This window comes from Pleurodeles waltl, chromosome 3_1 (assembly GCF_031143425.1).
Source record: "Pleurodeles waltl isolate 20211129_DDA chromosome 3_1, aPleWal1.hap1.20221129, whole genome shotgun sequence".
Lineage (NCBI taxonomy): Eukaryota > Metazoa > Chordata > Amphibia > Caudata > Salamandridae > Pleurodeles > Pleurodeles waltl.
In genome coordinates, this window is record NC_090440.1 from 703942515 (window position 1) to 703969077 (window position 26563).

At 46.8% G+C, this 26563-nt stretch overlaps 1 protein-coding gene across 1 annotated transcript in view; it reads left to right on the top strand.

Moving 5' to 3' along the window:
- The first annotated feature begins 1933 nt into the window (after positions 1 to 1933).
- Positions 1934 to 26563, top strand: part of NHSL3 (NHS like 3) — a 179661-nt gene continuing 155031 nt past the window's right edge. The window contains exon 1 of the mRNA XM_069223387.1: positions 1934 to 3871. Coding sequence (XP_069079488.1) covers positions 3643 to 3871 — 229 coding nt within the window. The 5' untranslated portion in view covers positions 1934 to 3642. The remainder of the gene's footprint in view (positions 3872 to 26563) is intronic.

Genomic DNA, 26563 nt, shown 5'->3' on the forward strand with positions numbered 1-26563 from the left:
CATCTACGTTCCATTCTGTACGGTGCCGTGGTGCTGCATGCCTTTGCCCTAGCCATCAGGATTCGTCTAAACTGCTGAAACGTCACAGCAAAACATATCAGGTGGCAGGGCGGGGTGATGGGAGAGACGCTGTTGTGGCATGAGACACTTTTGCGGCAGGTGGCTGGTCTGGAGGGTATCACTCATGGTATTGCATACGCATCTCTACACTAGGAGATGTGATGGAACGGAGCCATATTGAGTCCTACGAAGAACGGACAAAAGATGGCTTTCATACAGGTCAGTTCTTTTGGTATCTGAGATTTAGGCATGCTTTGGACAGCCACAGGTACGCCCTGGTGGATGGCCCTGAGATTCAAAAGCTGGAGGCCCACATAACAATGGCACAAACTAAAAGCAAGAGTATTTCTTGGGTGTACAGATCTCCGGATGTTAACTCTCAGACTCCTTTCTCTGTCTGCAGAAGGATTGTAAAAGGGACCTGGGTCGGTTTGAGGAGGAAGACTGGGTTGAGACGAGGATGGTACCACGAATTCTGACCATATCAGCACATCTTTGTTTACCCAAGTTTAAGTATCTGCGCCAGGTATATTTTCACCACACTAGGGAGTGCAGGATGGGTAGGGCCTCGGCCTGTCCGAGATGTGGGTATGCATGGGGTACATTCTTCAATACTGTTTGCGGTTGTCCTGTAATATCGGGCTATTGGGCCAAAATACTCAGTTGATTAGGGGATTTGGGGGGACATGCCCTATTGCCAGACCCGAAAGTTGCACTGTTGGTAATGATGAAGGGGTGGGACAGTGACTGAAGATCCTGGCGTCTTGTGGGTCTTGGTTTGTTACTTGCCATGAGGGACATTGTGGAGGAGTGCAGCCATTATTGCCTGTTGAAAGTTGTTGCAAAATAATTTTGTAATGCAGATAAATGCATTTACTTAGAAAATGGAAAACCTTTGCTAGGGTTCAAAGATTCAGAACAAGCATTTGTATCTTTGAAACAAGCACTGCCCTCCGCACCTACATAAGCATTGCCTCAAAACACTTTGGTTGCCGGTTTTGCTGACTTTAAAACACATGAAATAATTGAGAGGGTTTTGTGCATGTATATTCTGCTCAAGAAGCCAAAAATGTTATCTTACACTAAAACAAAGATGTATAAACCAAATGTCAATTTCGAAATCTGGCCCTAGGCGACCAGCTTTGGGCACTCCGCTTACGAAACATATACTCGTGCGTGCTGTCATTCTTTTAATCACACACCAACCACCTCTTCTGCGTCCTCTCGCTCTAAATATTTCTAACAAAAATGCCATACGTCAATCTGCGCCGCCTATATATAGCTCCGTGCCGCATCTCTTACAGAAACGTTCCTTCCCCTAAACAAATAGAAAGACGTTTGTGATGCTTTCAGTTTTCCTTTCCTGTAAGAATTCATGTATTCACCGGTTGGTGTTTATTTTACATCCTCCTCGCTCCTCTCAGGATGGGGTACTCTGCCAACCCCAGAGGGCGGGAGAGGCTGCAGCTGCCAAGGGGTGGGCACGGGGGCGAGGCTTGGCTCATTGTTGTGTACCGGTGGGCACAGGTCTACACCGGCTCTTCTCACTATGGGACGGGTCGTCACAGGGCGGGAAGAGAGGCCTCTTCACCTTCGCAACAAGTACCGTACCGTGGAGCCCAGTCCTCCCCTCGGGGCGGGGTTGGGCTCTGTCCCAGGCCGCACCCAAAGCCATGAGGAGCAGTACACACCTGCGCTGGGCTCCTCTCCAGAATTTGCGTGGCCGATCTTTTAACTGGGCGGTGCCTAGCATTCCCCTCCCTGGGGGGCGGGCTCGTAGCAGCCCCAGCCCCGTGGGCGGGCACAAGAAAGACCTTACCCGACGGTGGGCTCCTTCTGCTCCGCACCGCCCACCTCACCTGCACAGCACGGCCTCTCCCGGCAGGCGGGCCCGGCCGGGAATGCGGAAGAGGCTCCGGGGGAGGCGGGGAGGCCGGCTGGGGGCAGAGTCTGAGCCGCCAGTGACTCATGAGCTCCGGCGGAGGCACCAGGCACCGGCCCTACATCCAGCGAGCGGCCCCTGGGGAGGCCGGGGGAGCAGCGGGGGCCGGAATACCTGTCGCCCCCCAAGGGTTTCATTCCATTGTTGAGCATCGTACCCCGCATGGGGATCCACCCCATCCCCAAGGAGCTCCCCCTCTGCCCATGCCGTTCGTGTGAGGAGCTCTTCCACCTGGTCTGTGAGGGTTTCTCCCGGTGCGTCCCTGAATGTCTCCTGAATTCCGCACAATCGCTCCCGTTCGTGTGCCCGAGAGCCGCTGTCCATATTCCACCCTTGGATTACACAGTCCGGCGTGCCTTCTGATCGTGACGTTTTTCACCTCTTCTGCACAATCAATCAATCCGCGGAGGCAATTTCGACATATTCCTGATGAAATTACATTACCATTCGATGCTGCCGGGATCTGTTCCTAACGTATTCCTTGTGGATTTTATTCACTACCAAGTACCGTGGGATTTAGTTCACATCATAGTCCTCTGAGAAGTCTGTTGCAATTCATTGTTTGTCCGTATGTTCTGGACGTTTCTTGCCTAACTACCGTGGATGTTTGCAATGGATTGCTTCGTGCTGGGGGATCACAAGGGAGACATCAAGAATTGACTGGATGCTCAGACTGGCAACAGTGGCAACATAACAGTGAAAAGAAGCCACCCGGCTAGGAAGGAATACATCCCAGGATACCCTTCTAGAGCCGTCCTCGTATGGGCACCCCTCTTGATACATTCTGCTCCAGAATTCCCTACAGGACGAGACAAATCCTGACCCCTTTCTCCATTTTTTACTCACACTTACGTCACCCTCCTTCCAAGCCATCTCATGCCAGATCCCTCTCCAAGCCCTCTAGGTTCAGACTCACAGACTGTGCAAATCCCAACCCTCCTTCAGACCAGAACTCCCCCCACACATATTTCTATTCTGGACTCACATGCGTCTCATCTTAAATCAGAAACCTGTTCACAATTATATCAGTTCAGGATCCCTCTCCAGAGTCATTCTACTGTAAATACGAACTTCCTGTAGACCTTTCTTAGTCAAAATTACTTTAATATCATCTATGCCTTAAAGCACTTCCAGACACATCTGGTCCAGAATCCACTTCACATTATTCTGACCCTAAACAATTTCCAGACCCTTTTTTGTTGCTCACGTCTTTTTTTTTTTCTTCCAGAAGCAATCCCTGAATCTTTGTGGTTCAGAATTGCCTATAGGCTCATAAGTAATAACGACAAATTAAGTTCACATCCTGATCAAGAGCACAAGTCTCAACTCACTGATTGCAATTCAAGTGCCTCTTCCAAGACTGTTAAGCCAACTGTAGGTTTCTCGTACCAACATTTCTTCCCTTGCCATATGTAATCAGATTTGTACTTGTAGTTGTCTTAGTAGCTGCAGCCTGTCATGTTCACATAGGATCTGGCCACCAGATGTAGATCTCGATATTGCCCTCCTTTGCTCATTTTCTTTGTATTAACATTATCTCTCTGTCGCTTGCTGCCCTGTGCAGAATGGCACCCTCTTCACGCATATTCCCATGAGCTGGTCATTTTGTTTCTCCTAGGCTGCATTCACTGATTCTGTCCATGTCGGAGCAAAACTCCACAGTGGGCCCCACAGGGGAGGAGTGTGGGAGCACGCCCCCCGGGTCTGCTGCAGATAGTGTTGAGATCCCGGCTCCTAAGAAAAAGAAGAGCAGCACCCTTCGTCGAGCCTTCAGCTGGCTCCGTGGCCGCAGGAAGAAGAAGAAGGAAGGAGAGGTGACAAAAGCTAAGAAGCAGGAAGAAAAGGCCAAGGCCAAAGCCAAGAATAAAGGTAAGGAAAATCTGAATGTCTTTGAATCCTACCCCAGCCAAGAAGTTTATCAAGGGTCCCCCAATAAGCACTTTGTCCCAGCCAACAAAGACATCGAGGATCTCAACACAATGCATCTTTCGCATGCCAAGAAGCACATCTGGGTTCCCACAATAAGGATTCCCACCTCCAGTCAGGAGGCGTCTCTGTGGCCTTAAAACAAGGAATCCCTCTGCTGTCTGCATGTGCCTCCAGGGTCCATCGATATACCAAGATGTGCATTTGCTATCACATGGTGTGGGAGACTGGCCTTGTCTTACGGGTAAGTCTGTAAGACCCTGCCCTTACCAATGGGCTCCTCTAGTATTAAGTTACATGGGACCTTACCTTTATCAAGAGGCAGCTCCAGGCTCTCACAGTAAGATATCCTTTCCTGTATCAGGGAACGTCCTCACGGAGGCAGGAATGGGGATCTTACTCTCCAGCCTCAAGGGATCTTTAAGTATTGACTTGTGTAAAAGCATGTTATGGGACATAGTTGATGCGTATGGAGTTCAGCGTTCATAAAGTCAAAGATTGGCCTATAGCACACAGGTTAACATTGCGTTGGGTCTCAAGTTCTATTTACTCTTTTCGAAGGAGTACTTAACCGTGATGTCCTAGGGTTTTATAAAGAACAGAAATAAAAGGCCTTTGTTCTATACAGCCTTAGCATAGGGCATAAACTTCATCCAGGATGATCGATCAATGGGCTGAGGAGACTGCACCAGAAACTCAGCTGGACCTTGTTTTAAGGTGCCTCCACTGCCAGATTCTGTTTTTCACCCCTCGGTGTTTGCTGAGTCTAATTCTAGAGTCTGTGCTGGGATTCCATGCTAGCTATGAGGTTCTAGCGACCCTCCTCGTGACTACTTTAAAGATCTCTTATGCCAAAGCATTTTGTTCTGGACCTGAGGTATAGCGGTATACTCAAGCATACCCACCACAGTGTTTAAAAACCTTGGTGTTCCCTCTGCTACTGAAATTTAGACCAATGCTCCGGTACATCAAAAGTGCATGTTTTGTTTGACGTACTAAAGTCCCTGGCACCACTAAACACTGAAATTGCCATCAGCACACTGCACCACTTAAGCAGAGTAGTCGAGGCACTTTCTGCTTGTGCAGGGAAACTACGACTGGATTACACTGACTAGCTGTCCATTGATCCCTATGGAGGACCTATACATGGTGGTTCAACTACTCCCTTTTTGTTCCTCCCCTAAAATGAGTTCAGAGGAAAGGAGACCAGAGTGGAACTGATCTACATAGAGGCCCGGCTACTGCAACAAGTAAACCTCTGGCCCAGTGCCTTGCTATTTGGGCTCCTGCTCTTGCTTGGCCTGAATGGAGGAGGTAGTGTGCCCCAGCCATTCTTGATGATCCCTTCTTCTTGCTAATTGAAAAGTACAGTTCATTAGACTCTGCCCTGTTTTCGGATTGCCTCGCTTCTGCAAATGTATTAAACAATCCACAAAGTGTTTCAAGTAACTCAGCCGTATTGATAAGAGAGATGATGATTATCAAAATTAGTCCCAGACAATGTTTTACATGGATATATTGGGGTTTACAGGGGTTGGGACATTCCTACACAGCACCTCAAACCAGAAAGGAATTGTTGCCAAGTACAGGGATGTTCACCGTAACAAAAATTGCCAACAATGTTTTGATGCATCTCCAAATGCCCATATATTGATGCACTCTTATGTAATGCACTTGGAGAGCAGGGTGTTGATGACCTCAACCAGATAATGAAGGCAAATTAACTAGTCCTGTAATTGGCTGTTATAAAGGCCAGCGCCCAGGCTATGCTTGCTATATGTTGTTTGCTTTGGGAGTGAGATTTACTGGCCCTCCCCTGTATCGTGGAAGTTGGTTTAGAGTTTGCCAAAGGGTGATATATGGCTTAACCAGCAGCTGAAATGGCCACCAGTTCCATGACCTACCCACACTATCAAACTCTAAATCTCTTCTGATGGATTTGAAGAAGCTTCTGCTTGGGCTTAGATAATCAGCCAGAGTTTTCTACTAAGTGATGCTAGTAGTTGAAAGCATGACACACCAGCCTTTTTTCGCCCCATTTCCACATTTCTATGTAATATGGAATTTGACATTCGTTTTCGACTTGGATCTTTTGGGATATGTAAATAAGACGTCCATGGTTCCCTTTCAGAACCTTTAGTTCTTCTGGTGTTTTTTGCAGGATCGGAAATGGGTCACTGATGTGCGTGTAATCACTGTAGGACATGGTGGCCTACTTCTAACGCACAGACAGTGCATTGATGTAATTTCAGATGCTCCTGGTTCTGATGATTTTATGCTTCGTGTGGTTCGAGTTGCCAGGCTGCACTTGCAGTACACTTCTTGCCTCTTTCTGGCTCTTGCAGCACATTTAAATCCCTCTTTTCTAATACCTTCCATTGGCGTCTTGTGTAGTGACATGCAAAGCCAATTTCCTTCGGGCCTTACATTTCCTTTATGAATGTTGATGAAAACACTGCCTAATCTTAAAAAATGAATAGAAAACTTTTTAGTTTTCTTTTTGTAATGCATCCCATTTTCCTTAAAGGAAAATGGGCTGTATTAAAAAAAATTAAAAAAAACATTGCTTTATTTAAAAAGCAGTCACGGACACGGTGGTCTGCTGGCCCCAGCAGGCCACCATCCCTGTGAGTGCTGGCCATTCCCTTAGGGTTGCAAATTGCGACCTGCCTCATGAATATTAATGAGGCAGGTCCCTTGGGACCCATTTGGGAATCGCAAACAGTGTTTGAGACACTGTTGTACATCAGCTTTAGCGACTCGCAAATTGCAAAAGCTTACAGTCGTACATGGAGCCCTTGATCCTGGGTTGCCAACAAGGACAACATGTACATGATGATTGATCCTAGCTTGCCAACAAGGAAAAATTGTACATGATGAATTTATATATATATATATGATAGTGGCACATAGAACGCACTTCCCACATCAAATTAAGTATGGGGAAAAGTAAAAAGTTCAAAGAGTTATTACATAGGTGCTAAAGTGGTATTGAGTTCCCTACTACCCAGGAAACCTGCTAAATATATAAAATCATCAACTACCCCAGCACACATAACAAAAGTTCAAATACATAATGTCCAGATGTAGTTGTATAGACCCGAATCCATAAATTCACATAGCCATGAAACACGAGTTAGCAGCCTTGTTCTATTGTCATACAGAATCTTGAAATATATTGGAGGCCTTTTTCTATTGCCATACAACATCTGGAAATACATCAAGGATTGTACTGCCACACAAACTGTTTCATGGATATATGCATTTATGGATTCAGGTCTGTTCATCTACATTTGGACACTATGTACTTGAATATTTGTTATGTGTGCTGTGGTATTTGATGATTTTGTACATGATGTATTGCCAGGTTTAGCAGGTGGCCTTATGGGTACCAGTGTGCCTTACAAGTGAGTGGTTTCTCAGGTGGTGATCTCTTTGTCTATCTATCCTCAGTGAGAACGCTCTTGTTACACTTTGTTGATGTATTGACTCCATCCACTGGGGGATAATCTTTCAGCTAGCAGGGTCTTTTGTTTACACTTTACTTTCCTTCTCATTTCCGTACCGGGTGTATAACGAAATTAGCAAGATAGGCTAAAGCATCTCTGTAGCACAACTGTAGTGGCTGTGTCCTTACTATACTGGGTTTGGTTGTCAGAGCTTGCCATTTTTGGAGAGCCCTCACAGACATTCAGTTCTGAGATCCCTTTTGCCCTGTGATTCTTTCTGGACCAGGCTCTTTTCTAGTCAATTACTTCCTTCAGCTGCAGGATACCCCACTGAGGTTGAGCCATCAATTTACAAACAGAAATAGCATATTCTAACAGAAGGCTATGAAAAATGATCTCAACAGCTGCTTCTTGATAATGATGATTGCTTTACCATAATTAAAACAATACATCTCCAAGAAGATGAAAGGCAGACACAGCAACCCAGAAGTTGCCTAGGTAGTCCCTTATACCACCAGCAAATCAGCCCCATCAGTGCTCACTGTATTATTTTTAACAGGTGTGGTTCTTCACATCATACATACTCTTTAAGCAAAATACTGCACCTCCAAAGAAAATCAAGCATTGGCAAAGCAAACGTGTCTCCCCTATGACAGCTATGTTACATGGTAATGGTTTGTAGTCGTGCTGTATAGTAGTGCAGATGTTTTGCAGTGTGGCTACAATTAATTTTAAAAAGCACTATGACAGAGTCAGAGCTAATGTGTATTTTTTTTAAGTGCAGAATGCATCATAGTCCCTTTTCTTAATAGTTTTAGCCATGCTGCACAGCAGGCACACTCCTATACAACAGGGCTACAAATCATTGCCAAGGTCAGCAATGCCCATGCTGTACAGCATTAACAAAAGGGAATGGCAGAGCCAATAATCTTCAAGGCAAAACCCATTGTCCTTGCCAGTGCTTGGTATGTCTCAGCACAATACCCCTGTGATTCTGAGCACATGAGTTAATCTCACCATGTGTGAAAAAGAAAAGGAAATTATATTTAGCAAAAAAAATCCTATCACATAAAGAAAGCAACTGAGCACATGCCCATGTCTTAATGAAATACATTTGTAAGCAGTAATGTCTGCTGTCACAATAAAAATCAATTTCAAGTGAGAAAAGGGCTTCTTTGAAGTGTGTGGCCTAGGTTCAACAAGGATTGCAGAGAACAAGAAAAAATAAAAGTAGTGCCTCAATCGCAGCTGCAAGTCCTTTGTTGTATACAATATATCTTGAAAGTGAGAGCGCATGAGCTGTCGCAGGCGAGACCAATGGAACAGCCTATGTAACAAGTCCTGAGGACTAGAAGGAACCACACAGGGCTCAAATGTACCTCACTGTTTGCACATGATGATCTCAGTTGTCAAGATCTCTCTTTCCCTTCCTCCTTCTTTCTCATCTTTCACTTTCCCTTCCTCTCTCTCTCGGCTCTTATGCAGTGAGACATGAAAAGTGCTGTCTTTCAATATTGTAGTAAATTATATTTTTCCCTAATGGACTTACACAGTGTCTCAAAGGATCTGAGAGAAGGTGTGTTTTACTCCTCCATACCTTGATTTCTAGGAGAGGAACCGATGGAGACATTACTAGCGTGATGATTGCAGTAGCTCCTCCGCTGTTGTATTATGGAAACTACAATGACCGTGTGTTCATAACAATTTTCAGTTTTCATGAAACCTTCCTAGAAAAGGGTCTGAATAAGGCATGGAGATGTCCTCCTCCTGTCTGACAAACTGTGGTTTTGAAACATTAGACTTATGGGATTAATCTGTTCTCATAAACCCTTCTTGTATGTCTGCCCAAGGGGGCATCTCCTGTTAGAATGTGATGGTTGCCTGTAAATCATTTATTGCAGCCTCAGGGCCGCATCAGAGCTGTGGATGTGAGGCTAGACCCGATCCGGAGAGAGGGAAAGAGTATTGCCAAAATAACAGGTTTTTGTTGTACAGTTCCGCTGGTGGGATTGTGATTTATTAACAGGTAACCAACTTGATGTATCTGGTGGGATGACTGAAAGTGATGTACCTAAGAGGCAAAGCATGGGCAGTGACATCGAAGGAAAATGTAGGAAGTAGAAGAGAGTAAGAGGAAGAGACGAAGGGGATTGGTGGGCATTGCCTGTGAGCGGCACCGATCTGACGGTTAGTAAGGCCTGGTTGTGAGTGGGACTCATGGAAAGGGGTATCTGGTGGCCTAATTGGGACATGTCTGATTTAAATATCGTGGTAGCTTTTAAGGGGGAGCCTAGTGCGAGGAAAACCGAGGAGACAGGAGACAAACAAATTCTTTCCCTGTGTCAAGTCGACACTCATGCCTCAACCAGATCCCTGATCAGTACATGTATCTGCAGGTGCACCCACTGAAGAAGGAATAGTAATGATGATGAAGCGATGCATGTAAAGACTCATGTTATCGTAGATACTCTGTGCCAAGATGCTGCCATCTGGATCTTGGTTCCAAGGCTAATGGTTTATTTGCTCAGACCATGCTGAAGAACATATTTTGATAGACTGGTACTAGAGAGTGTAGGAACAATCCTGTAACACATGATCTGTTGGGTAAGAAAGACAGGGTTGGAACAGAAATTAGGTACAAGCTGTTCACCCAGTAACTCTGGGACCGTTTTTGGAAAGACTGATATTATTCAAATGTATAGGAATTCGAACATATATAGGTTATCATGTTACTTTAAGAGGCTAGTAGCCCAGTCTTTGGGCAACAGAAGGGAGTGAGAAGCTGGCACTAAGCACAGTGGTAGAAAAACCTGCTCTCCTTGTTCTCTGTAGTTTAAAGGAAAACAACTATTATTTATGTAACTTCTTGGGGTAGAGCACAAATAAGACAGTGTGCTTGTAAAAACAGTGGATGGCGCTGTGATTGGTAGCAGCTTGACTAAGACATTCAAATGTAAGTGATACAGATCTGCTTTCCCGGTTTCACAGTGCGTTGTTTGGATACCTGCAGGGTCCAATCACTGAAAAGCTGGTCGTTTTGCAATCCGTATCATCAGGAAATGGAGGAGAATATATAAAAACTGCTTAAAACTGTGCAAATGAAGCACAGTTTAATAGAAAAATATTTCAGAGTACTCACAGATCGGTTTCAGTGGAGAGTTAATAACATGGGAAAACGGTAGATCCTATCTAAGAGCATTGCTGGGCTCTAAACTCAGTTGGGGAATCTTCATTAGGAAGACTCATTAGAAGGCATCTGGCAAACTAGCATCACTGTAGTCACTGCGGGAGACAGAGTAATGAGCGAGACACCTAAATGTGTACAAGAAATGCTGTGAAGAGCACGGATCACAGATAAAACCTACTGATCAATAAATCAGCTGGAGTAAGAGAAAATGCCTTCAACCGTTACTCGTGGCCCATGACAATACCGACCTTGTGAAACAACTCCACTGCGACAAGTTATCACCGATCAACAGGGAAACACAACTGACTAAAGGCCTTACCATAGAATATAAAGTTAGATGGTTGAGGCTTCTGGTATCCAATACACTATTCCCATATTAAATCTGGCAGCCAAGAAGATGAAGATGGCAAAGAAGTGGATTTGAAGGGCGCACCAAACATACTTTTAAATGATTTTCGTCTATAGATCTCTTATTATTTGATAAAGAAATATACTCACTGAATTCTCTGGCGCATTCTTAGCCCAATCTCTATCCCTTACACTCAAGAAAAGGTCGGGATGAGGATAAACCGCCGTGAAGTGGGCAAGTGGTCCTCCTACAAACCAAACTGCAACTCCCAGCAGTGGCGGGAGGAGCTGGAGGCCAAGGCCCCATTGCTGCAGGCCCCAGAGAGGAAGAGAACAGTTCCGCTGGTCCTGTTGTTCTGACCCCAGAGATAGAGGCGCGAGCCTTGGTCCTCTTGTCTTGACCTCCGAGATGGCGTGAGTGTGTGCAGGCCACGGTCCTACTGCTGAAGGTCCCTGCAGTGGAGTGAGCAAGTGCAGGCCCTTCATGGCCATCCGGCCCCAGGCATGGACCCAGCAGACTCAGAAAGGAGAGCTGTTGCTGGAAAACATGGGTACGGGCCCATTAGGAAAAGACGTTGTTCGTGTTGCTGACGAGGCGAGACAGGAAGTGAGAGGTGCAGGCCGTGGTCCTGTTGTTCTGACCCCAGAGGTGGAGCGAGCAGGTGCGGTCCTTATACCCATTGCTCTCACCTCTTACACGAAGTGAGCAGGCACAGGCCAGCAGTAGTGTGAGTAGGTACAACCGTAGTTCTATTGCACTGACTCGAGAGGTAATGCCAGCATGTGCATGGTGAGACGCTACTGCCGCAGTCCCCTCTCACCCACAGTGAACGGGTGCAGTCTGCAGACCCTCCTGGTGGTGCAGACTCTGGTGATGGGGTAAGCAAGGGCAGACCGTCTGTTGCTCTGACGCGGAGTTAGTGTGACCACGTGCAGGCCCCACTCCTATTGCTCTGACGCGGAGTTAGTGTGACCAGGGGCAGGCCTCGGTCCTGTTGCTCTGACGTGGAGTTAGTGTGACCAGGGGCAGGCCTCGGTCCTGTTGCTCTGACGTGGACTTAGTGTGACCAGGGGCAGGCCTCGGTCCTGTTGCTCTGACGTGGACTTAGTGGGACCACGTGCAGGCCTCAGTCCTGTTGCTCTGACGTGGGATAGTGTGACCACGTTCAGACCTCAGTCATGTTGCTCTGACCCCAGAGTTAGTGTGACATGGGGCAGGCCTCGGTCCTATTGCTCTGACGCGGAGTTAGTGGGCCCAAGTGCAGGACCCAGTCCTATTGCTCTGACGCGGAGTTAATGTGACCAGGGGCAGGGCATCCTGTTGATGCGGGCCCTGGCAGTGGAGTCTGCGAGTGCAGACCGCCCTGCGGCGCATCCTTCCTACCACAGGCTGGAGTGCGTGGATGCGAGCGGAGTGCTGTTTCCAAAGGGGGAGCGAGCAGGCTCCAGTCTCACTGCTGCAGGCCACAGACATGAAGTGATAAAGTTAAGGCCGTCTCTGGTAATTGCTGCTGACCCTGAAAAAAGGAGGCACAGGCCGCTGACCCATGCGTGACTGGGCACGTACTGCCTGTGGACTTACTCCGATGCTGGCCTATGTCCTGTTGCTACACACCAGACTTGGAGGGGTCAGAGATCTCGTCCTCACCCTCTCCCTCCCTTTGTCTCCTTCATCTTTCCTTCCCCACGTGCCATCCTCGCGCCCAGGCGCCGCACAGATAATGGGCCCAGCCTGCAGGAATGTGTTTGGGTTCCCTTGCTGTTGGCGTGCCTTTGTGGGACTCCCTGCCACGTCTTCAGTGTGTGCCTGCACAGGCTGGAGCGCTCTAAAAGCCATGCATTAGAGCTGATTACAGCTCGCATCTCATGATCCGCCGAAGTGTTTACTCTCGGGCGTCGAGGCTGCTTGCCGCTCGCATTTGGCCTCCCCTCTTTTGGGTGAAGGACTCGGAGGAGGCTCTGGGTCCCTAGGCACGTCCCTGAGATTGCTTATGATGTCTCTTGGATCTAGTCTCTCCCTCATAGAAAGCAAAGGGACTGGCAGGATTTGGGTACCAGGGAATCTGGGCACTTTCTCCACGTGGTCCTGGGGTCGAGGATGCACGGGCTCCCTGGATCCCACAGTCCCCGCTAGTGCCTGCAGGAGGCTTCGAAGCTCCCTTGATCCACGTTCAGGGTTTGTAGGTGAAAAGGCAAGGAGCATGCTTGCCCTCCCCCATGCATTTCCTTTTCCCTCTGTAAGGAGATGGCTGTTTAGGATGCGTAATAGAATGCCTTTTGTGTAAGGCCTCCTTATAGTAGGGAGTGCGCAGCCCAGAGCTGGGATAGTTTGGTGGTGGTTTGGGCCCTCAGTTGAGGGTCCAGCAGCCTCAAAGGACTCAAAGCTGGAGTAGGGGTCTCCAAAAGGGGTGCGGCCTAAGAAGTGTAACAAGGACACCTTTTCAAGAGGGGTGGCCTAGAACATTTAAACTAAAACCCTGTGCTTCCCAGAGCGTGCCACCTGACCATTATTTTGTTGCTTTTTTTGTCAGCTTTCTGTTTTTGCGTCCAGACATATCGCACACTAACTGATCTGAACGTAAAGGTGCCAGATCTATTGGCTATGTCAAAATCAGTTAGCATAATCAGATAAATAAGTAACAGTTACTTTGTTTCCCATAATTATGAATTAAAAATGTTTTAATTCTGAAAATATGAGACTGCAGTACACATAGCTAAGGTCTGTAGAAGGGACAGTGGTTTTCAGTGTTTCAATCTCGTATTCTTCCCTTCCCATCACTTTCCTCTGCATTCTCTTACTATGGTAAACGTACCATTGTTCTCCCGCCTCTTTCTGAAATCCTCCACCTATCTCACACCTTCTCCCCTTCCTCTTTAGCAACCTCTTTTTGCTCTCTCCTGCGTGTACTTCCTTGCATCTCCTACGTCTTCACCATCCCCTCAAACACAACGCACCGACTCACCTGTAAGCAATGTTTTCCATTACTTTAGCTCTGTCAATATTTCAGCAGCTGTGCACCTCCTACACACAATTTTGCATAGAATTACAATTACTACACATGACTGTTGCTCTGTGTGCTGTGCAGATAGGTCCACGATTGGCTGAACTTGTGTTCCGAACACCTTTATGAGCCACTGGCAAGTACTATGTGAAACTTGAACTGTCTTGAGCTTCAAGTCCTGAGCACTCAATTGTGGCAATTATAAACACCCACCCACAACTTGAACTCACATGGACACCTAGAGGTGCTATATGGAAAAACATTACAGAATATCCTGGTAAAAGCAAGCACTCTTAGGGACTGCAAAATGTAATAGAATATGTGTAAAATTGACTGGGACTACCTTGCTGACTGAATTATCTTAATCATTTCTATAGTTATTGTTTGGAAACTGATCAGTGTTTTTCCTGTAAAGCCGGGGACACCTATATAGGGTCGGATAGGACCAGTTTGAAGGGCAGGTTTTAATTACTGCTTGGTCTGAGACCCAGAGGGACCAGCTCCACTTAGAGCCCTACAAACTCCCATTCTAGGGCTGAAGAGTACAAAGAATGTGTGGGACACTCCTGTCTTCAGCCTTCTTCCACCTTTAGAGTCGAGGGCCTGTGGGAGTTTTGAGAGACCTGCCGGATCCTGGCTCTTCCTTTTATGAGAATGAAGAGTAAGGGGGTAGACCTAGGAATCTCTTACTCCACCCTGCCTATGTATGGGATGATTAAAAAGGCACCAATGTCAAGTTTGAAATATAAGCAAAAGACACATTTAAAATAAGTTTCAGTGCAGCTTTCTATGTTATTTTTTCACACGTGTGCTCATATACTTTTGGTTACAGTCTGCTGACTTCAGTGACATAAAGAACAGAGATAAATGTATGCTCCATTAGGTCTGGAGGAGGCTTGGAACCTTGTGAAAAGCAGCCTCTGTCTTTGAAGCAAAGGGCCTGGAGGAGGTTTATGGACTCTTTTGCGGGCGAAGGCCCTAGCAGAGGCTTGGGACCCCACTGGAATCAGCCTCCTCTTTCTTGGTAAGAAGTGGGGGCACAGGGCAGGGACCTGGAAACCTCTGGTGCCAGCTTACCCAGGTATGGGCCGAAGGACTAGGAGAGTCTTATAGCCTTGCCTGGTTCTGACTCTCCCTGCAGGGGGGATGGGCCTGGAGGAGGCTAAACACCTCCTGGGCCCAGCCTCCTCCTTTATGAGGAGGGTGGTCATGGAGACGACCCTTGGCTACTAGTGCATCCTGCTAATATGGCCCGGATTACGAGTATAGGGGCTATTTAGTGCACCTGATAAATAACGGTACCGCATGGTACGTTACTTCTCAAGTACGAAAATGGCACCTCGTACGAGTTTATGGGGAACAACATGCAGATTTGGGTGTTTCAGGCACCAAAATCAGCATGACACGGTAAGTACCGTGTGGTTTTCCCCTCTTAAATTTCAACAGGCTTGACCTGCCAAAATGTAACGAGGCCTGGGGTATTTAACGCATCTGGTGATTATCGGATTCCTTAAATACCTTTTCATTTGTTAATCCAACCCCTGCGTAAACAGGAGTTTACGCACGGGTCGGAATACGCCGACCACATCATAATCAAGCCCACTGTCTGTAGGAGGCCGGGGGGTCGGCGTGGGGCCCTGCTGGGCCGAGCCTCTCACTCAATGTGATTATAGCGCCTGGAGGGGCTCGGGGCTCCCCCTCTGGCTCAGAAGACCTGACAGATCCGGCCTCCCGCTCTCCAGGCGCACAGGTTTGCCTGTTCTTGACAATCTGCCAGTGCAGGCCTCGTGTGAATTTCCAGAACAATAGTGATGCGTGTGCGGTTGCAAACGGTCTCCTTCCTGCCACACCCTTGAGCCTGTGATAACATTAGAGCGGCAGCTGCCGCCGGCGAGTGCGGAAATCCGGGACTCGGCAACAGGAGGGGGTGTCTTTCAAGTCCCAGTGGGGAGCGCGCAGCCGGCCCTCGATCCTGTCCATTGTACCCGGCGGCCTGGCCCACCTGGGGCCCCGTGTACGGGAACGATTCCCCGCGAGCTGGTACTTGTTTTCTCTTGTCCCAGGACACCAACTAACTGGAGAACTCGGGTGTGTGACTCATAGGTGGAATTTGGGGCGTTACATTTAAATGGGGGTATTCTGTGGCTGGACTTGCATGAAATCTGTCGGGGGCATTTGATAGCTTTCCCCAAGTCCGCCCCAAAGTAAAGTAGCTGATGAAACGTAGGACTGGCATCAACCCCACACAGGAGGGTGCATTGGCAAATAATATGAAAAGTTGCAATATCTGAGGCAGGCAGTAGTGCTGACTAAGGGGAAAGTAGGAAGCTTGCACCCGACATGGACTGAAGCGGTAGCGCTGAGAAACTCTTCGATTAGACAGGAGCAGTAGTGTTGGGAAAGCAAGGGGAAAGCTGGAGACCAGGCAAGGCTGTTGGAGTGCACAATGAATAGAAGGTCCAAGAGGAGGCTTGAAACTGCTTCTGTGCGGTGAAGGTCCTGGATAAGGATTAGGGATTGCTCGAAACCTGGGACAGGCTGGAGCAATAGCGCTTAGAAGTCAAGGGAAAAGCTGGACGCTGAGTAAAGATCTTAAAGTACAGGGAAAGCCAGAGACGATGAACAGGCAGGAACAAGAGTGCTTAGAAAACCAGGGGGGGGAACTGGAGACTATGGGGAAGGCATTGGTGTTCACAATATAGAAATGTGTAGAAAGCTGGGTATCTGATGAAGATGGGCACAGCCATCTTTGAAAGGAAGGTAAAAGCTTGAAGCCGGAGCAAGGCAGTGAGTGCTGCGAAAACAAAGGGAATACTGGAGACCATGGCAAGATGTTGATGTACTGAGTATGAACACCACCATCTCTTATTCAGTAGGCTGGTATGCGCACTCAACATACAGTTTCTATGTCATGTTACTCACATTTGTAAAGTGCTAAATGCCTTTTGACTCAAGGGACCTTGAACCAGCTGAATCCCCAAATTTTCTATTCTCACTGGTCCCGGTCAGAAGAAGAACCCAGTGGAATGAAGGAGTCTCACATCGACAAACGGGGTTGTTGCAGAATACAGTACCTAAGTAAAATAGGCATGAGGAAAGTTGGAGAGCAGGGACATTCTGAAGTGATAGTGCTACGGAATTAATGTGAAAGTTTGCGACAAGCAAAAAACACTGAAGAGCACCAGATGAAAACATGGATGTTAAAAGTTGGCGTGGCGGTGTTGCAAATGTAGGTTCTGTGGATGGTTTTTGGAGCTGGAATTGTGCTGAATGGTGTTAGGTCTGGAGCAGGCTTGAAAGTGTTGGTATGATCATATGAGATGGATAGGAGTACTGAAAATGTCAAGTATGCTCAGGGGTCTTGATCCTCTTCGCTGTGGTCAAGCAGAGCCGATAAAGGCCAGCATGACCTCTGGTGTGTAAAATAGCCATGTAATCCTGGGTGTAGAGTGTTTGGTAAAGTGATGGGTGTTTACTACATTTGACATGGCTGCAGATGTTCATCATAGCTGGCATGATGAAGTGTGTTTATTATGGCAGGTGTGATCTTCTGTTAACTGTGTTTGGTATGGTCTTGGATGGACATGGTGACTGGCATGGTTACAGGTGTTTGTCATGGCTGGTATAGTCACGGGTGTTCACATTGACGGTTTGGGTTACCGGTGCTCATTGTGGCTGATGTGGTTAGAGGTGTGCAGAGTGGCTGGACTGGTTACAGATGTTCATCTTGACTGGTATTATGGATATTCCTAGTATCTGGTATGGTTGCAGGTGTTCGTCATGGTCTAGTCACCGATGCTCATCGTGGCTGCTATGTTCACGGGCATTCATCATGGTTAGAATGGTCATGGGTATTCATTGTAGCTGGTATGGGTACGGGTGTTTTTCAAAGACTGACATGGTTAAAGGTTTTAATCGTGGCAGGGTGTCCATCATGATTGTATGGTAATGGGTGTTCATCATGGCTGATGTTGTAATAGGTGCTCATTGTGTCTGGTATGGTTGAGCCCTTAAATTAGCTGTGTGGGTAACCTGGCTTGTGCTTGTTTGCCCTCTCCAAGTGCCTTTTGCCAAAATAGCACTTCATATGTGACAACAAACCCAGGGACAAGACAACATATTTGTCACTTTGTAGCTATTAGATTCCACTGATCTGTCCTTTTCTCTTCCCACTCAAGCGCTTCGAGGCGGCTTTGGTGTTATAATAAGAGCTTTAGAAACAACTAATGTAACAGTAGCTCAAACTCACCAACTTTGTACTAAGAGAAACCTCTTCGCCAGTGCAGATGGTTAATGCGCCTCACCCTCAATGTCAAACGAAGAGCAGAGATTCCCAGCTCAGTTGTCTAACCGGAAACGAGTCTGCTCGGCTGCTTTCCCGCGTGCACGATGCTGAAAGTGACTTAAATCTCCCCGAAATCTGAAATGACATGCGTTTGCTTGCATGCGAGACGTGCTGTGGTTGTTTTCATCGTGTACGATTGTCACTCACACTCCTGCAGGGGGCGCTCGCTGACACTGTGTAAGAGAGCGCGCTAACTGCATTGAACAATGACGCGGCATCGTTTCAGGAAGTCCAAGCGGAGGTATCAAAACCTGGAACTTTGATTTTCTTTTTTCTTCGGAAGCGAGAGAAGCCGTAAGAGACGCCTTCAGGAGAGCGAAGCACGCAGTACACTGTGGTTTCCTTCCTGTGTCCCCTCAGGAGCATTCAGGCTGTAGAAATAGCAGTGCACACACCGCATTTAACTTTAAACGAAATACAGATCCCTTTTTCTGAACACATTCCGTATCCAGGACCGTTTCTGCTCCACGAATGCTTCTGTGATACCGCCGAGTCTGCCCTTTCCAGCCTAGGGAGAGATTTGAGATAAGGCAAAATGTTTTCAACCCGTCAAGGGCACCGAAAATGCCCTTTTTTTGGAAGGCGGGCTGTCGCCAGCCCTGGGGTGGTAAACAAACATAGGCACTTGACCTTGACGGGCTTCACTCGCTCCATTGAGTTGAATGTTCTTGGTTGCAGATGTGTTGCTGCTCGTTCCTTTGAAGACTACTCTGGCAGGGGTTGCTGTGGAGAGTCATAGGTTGGCAACTGTCAGGTGCTTTGTTGATGTTGGGAGCCGTGGAGGAGGGGCGGTTGGTAGAAATGCTTTGTTGGGATTATCGACCGAGGGTAGGTCCACGCAGCTACATTTTCTGCTGGTAGGCCGATGTTGGCACTCGCATCAGGGGTATGTAGGTAGATAGCTTGGACTTCATACCTTAGACTGAATAGGGTACAGTATCTCTAGGAATATCTGTAGAGGGTAAATTAATGCTGATTATATCCATTAAGGGATCACAGACTGGCTACAAAAACGCAGGGCGCTGTTAAGGTATATTGGTTGTGACATACATTGACACCGGGTACATGAACAATGGCTGCTTGGGCGACGGGGTTGTTGGTGAAGATTACCTTGGTGAGGTGTTTCTTGGGACACGTGCACTTTACTAGTGATGTGTATTGGTGGTGCGTGTTTAGTTGCAGGTCTGTTGGTCGAGATTTTCCGGTCAGAGGTTGTGTTGATTGGTGGTATGATACTCAAGTGTATTTTAGAGGAGACTATTCCGGGGCTGTTACATTGTGAATACATGAGCATGGATTAGAGTAGCAGAAGACAGAGTTCCAGATGTGGCAGGTATGTTGGCATAGGGCCTGTTGGTAAAAGGTGTGAGGGTGTAGGGGATGGGAGCATTGGCTGTGGGCGCAATGAACGTGGCTGGAGTTTGCGTTTGAGGTTTAATGCTGTTTATTAATGGGTGAAATAGTTTGACCGCGGGTACCTTTGTGTAGCTGGTAGGCGCACATTGGTGTAGTGTATTCACAGTGTTTTCGGTTAGCGAGGGTTCACTGGCAGTGCGAACAATGGCTATCAGGCCATAGGCGGTAAAGACCTTGGTGTCGCGTGGTTTTCAGAGGCTACTTAGGGGTGGGCATGTTGGTGTGTGTTGATGAAGGGTAGTTGGCAGCGGCGGTTAATCAGGGGCTATTACCGTATCCTCCGCTGTCTCTCGGGGTCCACCGTTGCTGCGACCTGACCCCCGACATCTCTAAAAGACGGCGGCCTTGCCTTTAACACTGTGACCGCTACTAAACGTCGGAAACCGTAAAGCATTTGCGGTTTTCGGTGAAAGTGCACTTGTTTGCCCCGCAGCGCCACAGGTGGAGTCATCCATTTATGGGGGTGCGGGAATCCCTCTCCCTAGAGGTGGGCGAGCTAACGAATGAATAGGACGGGCCGAGCCGAGGGACGGGGGGGCTCTTCGAGCTCTCCTGTTCATGCCGAGCCCTGAAAATGTTTGCCGTCGAAATCGTACAACAAACATAATTGATGAAGTCGTTTCAGGATTAAAAAAAGTATGTTTTTGTGACCTGTGTAAGTTTCTCATAAATAGTTTTAAAACATAAACTTAGAACTATTCCTGCCCCCACCCTGGAGAGTGCCATTCACGGAATAAGAGGCATGTCATGTGAACCCTGTATGTGGTCCAGATTCTTTTAGATCATATTTTTGTATAGCTGGTATTCTGAACTCCGGTGTATGACTGCGATTTTATACGCTATAGTAAATATAAACTGATAAAGTAAAAGCGGTAAAAAAAAAAAAAATGCTCAAGATCACACGGGTTGTTTAAGCTGGGAAGTCACGATGCATCCGGGTTTTTTAGTTTCACCTTGTACAAATCAGACATTAAATGGGTATCCATTTGTCGGTTTCTTTTACCTCAGTTGTTAATGCTTTGTTCTACCTCATTATGGGTGAGGCCGGAGTGAGGCTGGCAGGCAGAAGTCGCATGAAAGCTCGGCTCCTCGAGGGCTCGGCTCCAACAGGACGCCGAGCCAGAGCGAGGCTTCAGGCTTGAGTCTGGCTCGAGCTTTAAGTGGCTCACCCACCACTATGTCTCCTGTCCTTCGCTGATGGTTCCTGAAATCCAAAGGGCGACACCGACCTACCCCTCGGGGACATGCAGGCGCTTGTGATCAGAGGAGAGCTGTTTCTTCTGATTGTAAAGGTTCACTTTCATACCTGATGCTTTTTGTTCCACTACTTTATAGAAAGTGTGTCAACTCCGATGCTCCACAGACTTGTTGCTGTCACTGGGGACTTTCCCAAGTGGCCTGTAATTGGCAGTGGCGGTCTTTGGCCTTGTGTCCTTCAACACATCAGACCCGTCCTAGACACAGACGGACACTTGTCCTTGACCAGCAGTAGTACCCTGTATACAAAGTGTATCTCTGTGAAACAAGAGCAGCAGCCCACGTGTCTGCGAGCTTGGATATTAGAACAAATGATTCAGGAGTACCGGCACTTTTCAGCACTTGTGCAATGCATTACAGTGGGTGAGGACCGACACTTCTCAAGAGCAAACAGGTACTCTAAACAAAGAGTACCTGCACTTCTATATTTCCATTTAAAGCACTGCTTATCCTTTAAAGGGTCGGAACGCCATCAACAATTATTGCGGACAAACCACTGCTCGTATATGATACTGTGCTGTCTGATAACAGTGCTCGGATATGGCACTGTGCTGGATATGACACTGTGCCGTCTGATAACAGTGCTTGTATAGGACACTGTGCTGTCTGATAACAGTGCTCAGATCTGACACTGTGCTGTCTGATAACCGACCTGGTATGATAACAGTGCTGGATATGACACTGTGCCGTCTGATAACAGTGCTTGTATATGACACTGTGCTGTCTGATAACAGTGCTCAGATATGACACTGTGCTGTCTGATAACAGTGCTGGTATGATAACAGTGCTGGTATATGGCATTGTGCTGTCTGATAACAGTGCTGGTATATGACACTGTGCTGGATATGACACTGTGCCGTCTGATAACAGTGCTCGGATATGACACTGTGCTGTCTGATAACAGTGCTGGTATATGGCACTGTGCTGTCTGATAACAGTGCTCGTATATGCCACTGTGCTGTCTGATAACAGTGCTGGTATATTGTGCTGTCTGATAACAGTGCTCGTATATGGCACTGTGCTGTCTCATAACAGTGCTCGTATATGGCACTGTGCTGTCTGATAACAGTGCTCGTACATGGCACTGTGCTGTCAGATAACAGTGCTTGTATATGACACTGTGCTGTCTGATAACAGTGCTGGTATGATAACAGTGCTGGTATATGGCACTGTGCTGTCTGATAACAGTGCTGGTATATGACACTGTGCTGGATATGACACTGTGCCGTCTGATAACAGTGCTCGGATATGACACTGTGCTGTCTGATAACAGTGCTCAGATCTGACACTGTGCTGTCTGATAACAGTGCTGGTATATGGCACTGTGCTGTCTGATAACAGTGGTGGTATATTGTGCTGTCTGATAACAGTGCTCGGATATGACACTGTGCTGGATATGACACTGCTGTCTGAGAACAGTGCTGGCATATGGCACAGTGCTATCTGATAACAGTGCTGGTATATGGCACTGTGCTGTCTGATAACAGTGCTCGTATATGCCACTGTGCTGTCTGATAACAGTGCTGGTATACAGGGAGTGCAGAATTATTAGGCAAATGAGTATTTTGACCACATCATCCTCTTTATGCATGTTGTCTTACTCCAAGCTGTATAGGCTCGAAAGCCTACTACCAATTAAGCATATTAGGTGATGTGCATCTCTGTAATGAGAAGGGGTGTGGTCTAATGACATCAACACCCTATATCAGGTGTGCATAATTATTAGGCAACTTCCTTTCCTTTGGCAAAATGGGTCAAAAGAAGGACTTGACAGGCTCAGAAAAGTAAAAAATAGTGAGATATCTTGTAGAGGGATGCAGCACGCTTAAAATTGCAAAGCTTCTGAAGCGTGATCATCGAACAATCAAGCGTTTCATTCAAAATAGTCAACAGGGTCGCAAGAAGCGTGTGGAAAAACCAAGGCGCAAAATAACTGCCCATGAACTGAGAAAAGTCAAGCGTGCAGCTGCCACGATGCCACTTGCCACCAGTTTGGCCATATTTCAGAGCTGCAACATCACTGGAGTGCCCAAAAGCACAAGGTGTGCAATACTCAGAGACATGGCCAAGGTAAGAAAGGCTGAAAGACGACCACCACTGAACAAGACACACAAGCTGAAACGTCAAGACTGGGCCAAGAAATATCTCAAGACTGATTTTTCTAAGGTTTTATGGACTGATGAAATGAGAGTGAGTCTTGATGGGCCAGATGGATGGGCCCGTGGCTGGATTGGTAAAGGGCAGAGAGCTCCAGTCCCACTCAGACGCCAGCAAGGTGGAGGTGGAGTACTGGTTTGGGCTGGTATCATCAAAGATGAGCTTGTGGGGCCTTTTCGGGTTGAGGATGGAGTCAAGCTCAACTCCCAGTCCTACTGCCAGTTCCTGGAAGACACCTTCTTCAAGCAGTGGTACAGGAAGAAGTCTGCATCCTTCAAGAAAAACATGATTTTCATGCAGGACAATGCTCCATCACACGCGTCCAAGTACTCCACAGCGTGGCTGGCAAGAAAGGGTATAAAAGAAGGAAATCTAATGACATGGCCTCCTTGTTCACCTGATCTGAACCCCATTGAGAACCTGTGGTCCATCATCAAATGTGAGATTTACAAGGAGGGAAAACAGTACACCTCTCTGAACAGTGTCTGGGAGGCTGTGGTTGCTGCTGCACGCAATGTTGATGGTGAACAGATCAAAACACTGACAGAATCAATGGATGGCAGGCTTTTGAGTGTCCTTGCAAAGAAAGGTGGCTATATTGGTCACTGATTTGTTTTTGTTTTGTTTTTGAATGTCAGAAATGTATATTTGTGAATGTTGAGATGTTATATTGGTTTCACTGGTAATAATAAATAATTGAAATGGGTATATATTTTATTTTGTTAAGTTGCCTAATAATTATGCACAGTAATAGTCACCTGCACACACAGATATCCCCCTAACATAGCTAAAACTAAAAACAAACTAAAAACTACTTCCAAAAATATTCAGCTTTGATATTAATGAGTTTTTTGGGTTCATTGAGAACATGGTTGTTGTTCAATAATAAAATTAATCCTCAAAAATACAACTTGCCTAATAATTCTGCACTCCCTGTATTGTGCTGTCTGATAACAGTGCTCGTATATGGCACTGTGCTGTCTCATAACAGTGCTCGTATATGGCACTGTGTTGTCTGATAACAGTGTTCGTACATGGCACTGTGCTGTCAGATAACAGTGCTCGTACATGACACTGTGCCGTCTGATAACAGTGCTCGTACATGACACTGTGCTGTCTGATAACAGTGCTCGTACATGACACTGTGCCGTCTGATAACAGTGCTGGTATATGGCACTGTGCCGTCTGATAACAGTGCTGGTATATGGCACTGTGCCGTCTGATAACAGTGCTCGTATATGTCACTGTGCTGTCTGATAACAGTGCTGGTATATGGCACTGTGCTGTCTGATAACAGTGCTCGTATATGACACTGTGCCGTCTGATAACAGTGCTCGTATATAACAGTGCTCGTATATGACACTGTGCCGTCTGATAACAGTGCTCGTATATGGCACTGTGCTGTCTGATAACAGTGCTGGTATATTGTGCTGTCTGATAACAGTGCTCGGATATGACACTGTGCTGGATATGACACTGCTGTCTGAGAACAGTGCTGGCATATGGCACTGTGCTATCTGATAACAGCGCTGGTATATGGCACTGTGCTGTCTGATAACAGTGCTCGGATATGACACTGTGCTGTCTGATAACAGTGCTCGGATATGACACTGTGCCGTCTGATAACAGTGCTCGTATATGGCACTGTGCTGTCTGATAGTGCTCGGATATGACACTGTGCCGTCTGATAACAGTGCTCGTATATGGCACTGTGCTGTCTGATAACAGTGTTCGTATATGACACTGTGCTGGATATGACACTGTGCTGTCTGATAACAGTGCTTGTATATGGCACTGTGCCGTCTGATAACAGTGCTTGTATATGGCACTGTGCCATCTGATAACAGTGCTTGTATATGACACTGTGCTGTCTGATAACAGTGCTTGGATATGACATTGAGCTGTCTGATAACAGTGCTGGTATATTGTGCTGTCTGATAACAGTGCTCGGATATGACACTGTGCTGGATATGACACTGCTGTCTGAGAACAGTGCTGGCATATGGCACTGTGCTATCTGATAACATTGCTGGTATATGGCACTGTGCTGTCTGATAACAGTGTTCGTATATGACACTGTGCTGGATATGACACTGTGCTGTCTGATAACAGTGCTCGTATATGACACTGTGCTGGATATGACACTGTGCCGTCTGATAACAGTGCTTGTATATGACACTGTGCTGTCTGATAACAGTGCTCAGATATGACACTGCGCTGTCTGATAACAGTGCTGGTATATGGCACTGTGCTGTCTGATAACAGTGGTGGTATATTGTGCTGTCTGATAACAGTGCTCGGATATGACACTGTGCTGGATATGACACTGCTGTCTGAGAACAGTGCTGGCATATGGCACTGTGCTATCTGATAACAGTGCTGGTATATGGCACTGTGCTGTCTGATAACAGTGCTGGTATATGGCACTGTGCTGTCTGATAACAGTGCTCGGAAATGACACTGTGCTGTCTGATAACAGTGCTGGTATATGGCACTGTGCTATCTGATAATAGTGCTAGTATATGGCACTGTGCCATCTGATAACAGATCTCGTATATGACACTGTGCTGTCTGATAACAGTGCTCGGATATGACACTGTGCTGTCTGATAACAGTGCTGGCATATGGCACTGTGCTATCCGATAACAGCGCTGGTATATGGCACTGTGCTGTCTGATAACAGTGCTCGGAAATGACACTGTGCTTTCTGATAACAGTGCTGGTATATGGCACTGTGCTGTCTGATAACAGTGCTCGGATATGACACTGTGCTGTCTGATAACAGTGCTCGGAAATGACACTGTGCTGTCTGATAACAGTGCTGGTATATGGCACTGTGCTATCTGATAATAGTGCTAGTATATGGCACTGTGCCATCTGATAACAGATCTCGTATATGACACTGTGCTGTCTGATAACAGTGCTGGTATATGGCACTGTGCTGTCTGATAACAGTGCTCGGATATGACACTGTGCCATCTGATAACAGTGCTCGTATATGGCACTGTGCCATCTGATAACAGTGCTCGTATATGACACTGTGCCGTCTGATAACAGTGCTCGTATAGGACACTGTGCTGGACATGACACTGTGCCATCTGATAACAGTGCTCATATATGACACTGTGCTGTCTGATAACAGTGCTCGGATATGACACTATGCTGTCTGATAACAGTGCTGGTATGATAACAGTGCTGGTATATGGCACTGTGCTGTCAAATATCTGCTCTTATGACACAGTGCTATCTAATAACAGTGCTCATAAATTACACTGTGCTGTCTAATAACAATGCTCATTTATTACACTGTGCTATTTAATAACAGTACTCATCACGGTAAAAAGGACTACAAACTATGATTATTTGCATGAGCAATGTACCGTATATTGTTCGTGCACTGCTTCGCTTCTGGTTGTGGTGTTCATTCACTTGGGCGTCACTACGCACGTTTGATTGATTGAGATTAGATTGTGA